Source organism: Cucumis sativus, chromosome 6, assembly GCF_000004075.3.
Source record: "Cucumis sativus cultivar 9930 chromosome 6, Cucumber_9930_V3, whole genome shotgun sequence".
NCBI classification, from domain to species: Eukaryota; Viridiplantae; Streptophyta; class Magnoliopsida; order Cucurbitales; family Cucurbitaceae; genus Cucumis; species Cucumis sativus.
Genome location: NC_026660.2, coordinates 2,445,997 through 2,451,996, shown reverse-complemented (window position 1 = coordinate 2,451,996; position 6,000 = coordinate 2,445,997). Strand labels below are relative to the sequence as shown.

The following is a 6,000-nucleotide window of genomic DNA, read 5'->3' as shown; positions in this document are numbered from 1 at the left end:
ATAATTATATGGGTATTTCAAATTTAAAATTTTCTCATTTGAAAAGAGAAAAAAAAAATCTAAAATGTATCCAAAACTAAATAATTTTATTCTTTAACACTAGATTATTTGACACGTAATAAATGTCAAATAAATATCAAAATTAATAAATGTCAAGAATAATTAAATTTTTTACGCTTAAAAACTGTCAATAAAATAACTCTTGTTTTTTATATTGGATTATTTGACGCATTTAAGATCGTCAACTAATTTGGAAGGAATGAGTCAGTCAAATTGATTGAGAATTTGTGATTAGACCACAAAAAAAATAAAAACTACTCATGACTCACTAAAGTTCGAAATTGTGCTCGCAAATGATGACTCATCATATCCCACCATCCCATTCTAAGATCGCAGGATAGTGGGAAAGACATTTGTGAAGATTCTAATACGATTTGTGATAGGAGATTACAACAAATTCGTCAAAATTAAGAGCTTCAAAGGTTTGTAACTCTAATTTTATGATTTTCCTAGTTTTAAACATATTTAATTCTTTAAATACAAGCATGTTAGAGTGTTTTTTATTCAAATTAAAGCTATTTGGTTAGCATGTTTATCACTCTTTCACAAATGTGTTCTACAACAAAATTCCATAGAAAGAAGAGTTTGGATTGAGGATTGCAACACTTTCCATCTTTAATGTGAAAATTTTGAAAAGGATGAAAAGTAGGAACTAACTAAAATTGTGTAGATCACATATAATTTTTTGTTTTTCACTACCATCTGATCTAATGTTAAGATTCATCATAATATATATGCTTGAGGAGATAAAATATCGAAACTAAAAATCTATGTACATAGCATACCTTCTTACGTTTTCCACGCAAACAAATGTGTTATTAGAAGATTGATACACTTTTGTTTATGTAATGTGAAAAGTGAAAATATTCAAATAGTTGTATAGGGTAGTTGTTGAGAAGAGATGCTTGACTAAAAAGCTGTGTTGTTTACCTTGATTAGAAGATGAGGGCTATATCTAAAATTGGGGATAAAAATGGAGAAGTTGAAGATTATTTCCATTTTGTCCCTTTTAATATAGTAAGAAATAAGTACAAATAGATATTTAAACTACACAATTACATTACTTAAACTTTGAGATACAATGTATATGAGATATAGTGTTCAATTCAGCATCACATCAAATTCTTTACCTAAACTAATGCTCATCTCTCTATACAAAAGGGAAGAAAAAGAAATATTTTTATAATTCGAGCAAGATTTGGTGCCATTTCTTTGTTTCTTTTTTTGGATGCCAATACAAGGAAATATCAAATCAAATGATACAATTTTATATTATGAATGAAAAGACGAAATGTTAGGCTATTAATAACACACTAATTCCCGCTTTGGTATTTGATAATTTGGTCTAAGTTTTAGTATTGTAAATCCATGAGATTTAGTCCAAAAATACATAAATAATATTTAATTACAATTAAGTTTGCATTGGCTCTCGCTAGGATTCTTCTTTTTGTAGCCTTTCGGTGCTTAATTTCAACACTTCTCTTTCTCTTTCATCACTTTCTTTCCTCGTAATTCTCAGAGTTTTGTTCTTCTTCAGAATTCGATTCCACAGTCTCTTCAAAATGCCGAAAAAAAGCTGCAATTTCTGATTCTTTTGTTCCCCAAATTCCCTTTTCATTTTTATTGCGGATTTCAATTTCAAGGAAAGCTCTAATGCTAATGGCGATCGATGTTTGCTCTGAGATTTCCACTGTAGGAATCAGTCCCAGAATCTCATTTTCACATGATCTGAATCAAACCGATTTGTTGCCTTCTTCTAATTGTGATCGTGATCGCGATCGTTTGGATTTGAGTCTTCTCGAATCCGATTTCGATTTCTGCATTGGTAACCTTCTTCTCCAAGATCTTTCCTCCGCCGATGAACTCTTCTCCAATGGCAAGATCCTCCCCAAATCCATCCAGCCAAACAGACAACTTCTTAGTAAACCTAATAAATCCCATCGTCTAATTCCTCCGATTCCTCCCGATCCTTCCAGAAACTCAGTCTCCTCCGAGAAGAAGAGCCTTAAAGAGCTTCTATCCGCCAGTTTCGATGGCGATGAGAAACCGCAATCCAAATCCTTTTGGCAGTTCAAGCGAAGCAGTAGTCTCAATTGCGAAAGCTCAAAGAGTAGAGGTTTGATTCGATCCTTGCATTTTCTGTCCAGAAGCAATTCAACTGGTTCGGTTTTGAATCCGAAACAGCAATCGAATTCGAAGGATTGTCAAAGACCGAATTTGCAGAAACAGGGTTCCAGTTCAAGTAGTAGAAGATCATCTTCATCCTCATCTTCATCGTCTTTCTCCAACTCCTATTTTGCAAACACGTGTTCTCAAAAGCCTTCAATGAGGAAGAATTTTGGATGGAACAATGGGAATGGAGTTGGAAGTAGTAGTCCTCTTCTCAATCTCCCTCCACCGTACATTTCCAAAGTAACTGTGAGTTTTTTTGGATTCGGATCTCTGTTCTGTAATGGTAAAACTAAAAAGAAAAAGAAATAATGAAAAGAAAACCCATCTACATGATATGTTCATAAAAAATTTCCATCTTCGAGTAGTACAGATTTAGATCGATTCTATGCGTCTGTCTGTTAGTTCTGTTTTTCAAGCATGTGATCACTCTCTCCAAATTGGAACAATCACAGAAAATTGCATTATATTATTTTCAAAGCAACGTGGTGGTAATTGAAAAAAATAGTAAATATAAATATAAGTGGAAAATGCTATATATCTTTGTTCTAATTACAATTATACCCTCCCATAATAAAAATGATCCTTTTAATTTAAAATTTATGAAAGTGTTGAAATAAGTTTATGGGCAGATTTGGCTATACCATTCAGATAATGCCATTAAAAACTCTATTTCTATCTATTAATTTACCCATTTGGGTTTTCAATTTTATTTCATTTTTCTTCCTTCCTCAATAATGATTCTTATGGGCTGTCCCCTTGTTCTTTCTTCTTTCCAACTTTGATTGAAGCCTTCTTTTCGTTTTTTCTGCCTCCATGATTGTCATAATTTCATGTGGAATCATCTCTCTCTCTTGTAATAATTGGTTTCATTTTCAACAGCTTTTTTTTCTTTTCTTTTCTTTTCTTTTCTCTTTGTTCTTAATTGTTCCAAAAGTGAGTTTGAAAGGGAGGTTAATTATAATGTGTATTAATATTATGGTCTCCTTTAACTTTAACTTTATCTTTGTCTTTATTATATGCTTGGATTAACTTCTATTGTATATATTTGCATTACATGTAAAGGAGTGATTTATCTTTGTCCTTTTTGTTCTTTTTAAGAAAAAAATTTGAAATGGTAATGAGACAATTGAAAGAAATAATAGGGCTCTACTACTCTATTTGTCAATTTCCCAATATTCTTTTAATTCTCATTTATGTCACATTCTCTACTTAAACATTCTTCTCTTTCCACAAAACTATCTATTCCTATCTACTTGTTGGTTTCTTTTAATATTATTGGTAGATGGAAAAAAAAAACACATATAAATATTAATTAGGTATTACATTTCCATCACATTATCTATTAATCATTTTCCAGCAATATTCTGTGTATATGTTCAATGAAATGTATAATTAAAAAAAATATCAATAATGCAAGCCTAATATTATTCATTGATCAATTTTATAAAAGAAAGTTACTTCTTGGTTTTCCATAGTTTTAATAAATAGCAAATGTTGGTGTGGATTGCATTGTAAGTTTCATTCTGAAAATGAGAATTGAAACTTATTTAGGAAGGAAATTTGTATTATTCTATTAATCTAAAAACAACAAATCTATCAAATAGGCTCTAGATATTTCAAATAAATAATAGAGAAATGTTTAAACTTATCAAATAGATTTATCATGAAATTTATTGTATTTTTTAATTCATTCAAGCAAATTTTGAAAAATTCATTATTTTTTCTTTTGTTTTGACAATATGTGGAGTAGAAAGATGATAAGGTTCTCATTTTCTGTGTTATGTTTCTTATTCTTTGTTTTTCATTCTTTGTTTCTTCATTGTTTTTAGAACAAGAATTTTGTTTGATAATGATTTGTGTTATTTTTCTAACATTTTCTTCATATTTTTTAGTTTAAATATAATTCAATTAGATAAGAAATAAAAAATATATGGAAAGCATTAAAATTATAAAATAAAATAATTATAAAAACATTTACATTATAAAATACACATAACTTCTATTTCAAAATTAATAACTAGAATACAATAGTTTTTATTAATTATATGTCGTTAAAATTTGATTTAAAATATTATTTTCATCCAATTCATTTGTACTCAATTATATTATTATGTCAATGTGATAGCTTAAAAATATTAAAGATAATTCTAAATGAACATCTTACTAAAATAAATTTAATAGAAAGATAATTCTAAATGAACATCTTAGTAAAAGAAATTTATAAAAAAAATTAATTTATATTTAAAATAGGGAAATAGGATAGCTAAAAAGTGAATTATTTACAAAATATAACAAAAAAAAAAACTTAAATTGACTAGAGAGTTCGATGAATTTTGTTATATTTTATAAATAGTTTTCATATTTTTATATTTTTGAAAATGTTGTTGAATAAGAAATTTTGAGACCAAACACAGATTGTTACGTCATTTACTAAATTAATGATAAAAATAAAAATAATTGATTTTTTACTAATTAAAAGTTAGCATGTGTCCCAAATTAAAATTGAAGGCATAATGTGGTCAATTTTGATGATGTCACATGTTTTCATTATGACCGTTTGATCAAATTAATTATTTTGTCTCAATTAAAACTATTATTTTCTACGACTAAAGTTCAATTGAGCTCACAAATAAGCTTCATTATGTCCAAATGCTAAATATGACTCAAATCTATGTAGTTGAGTCCATGGGTCTAATTCATTGACCAACCAGGTCCAAACTCATAAAGCTCACCAGAGAACTCTATAAATAAAGTTATCATCATTTGTGGTGCTTGGAAAATTTTGACTCCATAAGTTTTGAGAGAATTATCGCAAGAACTAGAAGACTCCCCGACTTTTGAAGTTGACCTCAAAAATTCAAGTTCTTTTGAATATACAAGCTTTTCTTTAAGACTTCAACTTTAAGAATATCATGTGCTCTGCTTTCTCAAATCAAGCGTAGGCGTTCAACCGAAAGAGAACCAGAGGATTAAATACTAGATATTGAACCTCATTGCATCAAATCAACATAAATACAATACAACCACAAGTTCAATTCCACGAGTTAAATATCTCTGAAAATCTCGTGTGAACAATATCCCTTTAAAATAACTCATAAACATGCATATTGACAAATTTGGAATTTAAAATTGAGAAAATATTTAAATAAAGAAACATTTTTAAAAATAGCAAAATAAATTAAAATATTTACAAGTTGTAGTAAAATTTTGGATTCTATCACTAGTAGTCTTGTGTCACTAATAGCATATCAATGACTATCAGTGATAGAGGTGGTAAATATTTTGTAAAATCTACTATTTAAAAAAATTTCCTTAAATAAATGTATTAAATTTTTAAAATTGAAAGATTAAAATAATATATAAATTTAAATGTCTTACCGTTTAAAATTCAGAATTAAATTAAACATGTAAATACAAATATATATATATATTATATATATATATATATATATATATATATATAGGTAAATGTAAAACTTGAAAATTAAATGATATATAAATGTACAGGGTCTTTTTAAAAATAACAAAATAAATTAAAATATTTAGAAGTTATAGCAAAATTTTGGATTCTATCATTATAATATATCAATGACTATCAGTGATAGAATTTGTTATAGGTTATAAAATTTTTGTAAAATCTACTATTTTTTAAAATTTTACGTTATTATAAGCACCAACAATGGCACTCCATGATTAAATGATCGAGAAGCATGAGGTTAAAAGATCCTCGAGAGGGGTGAAAACAAACATTAGTGACGCCAATTTGGA

The 6,000-nt window shown here is 27.9% G+C and overlaps 1 protein-coding gene across 1 annotated transcript; it reads left to right on the top strand.

Moving 5' to 3' along the window:
* The first annotated feature begins 1,368 nt into the window (after positions 1-1,368).
* Positions 1,369-3,308, top strand: LOC101215559. The gene has a single exon (XM_004151446.3). It carries the CDS (start codon positions 1,714-1,716, stop codon positions 2,539-2,541), a length of 828 nt encoding a protein of 275 aa, XP_004151494.1. The 5' UTR covers positions 1,369-1,713; the 3' UTR covers positions 2,542-3,308.
* The last annotated feature ends 2,692 nt before the right edge of the window (positions 3,309-6,000 follow it).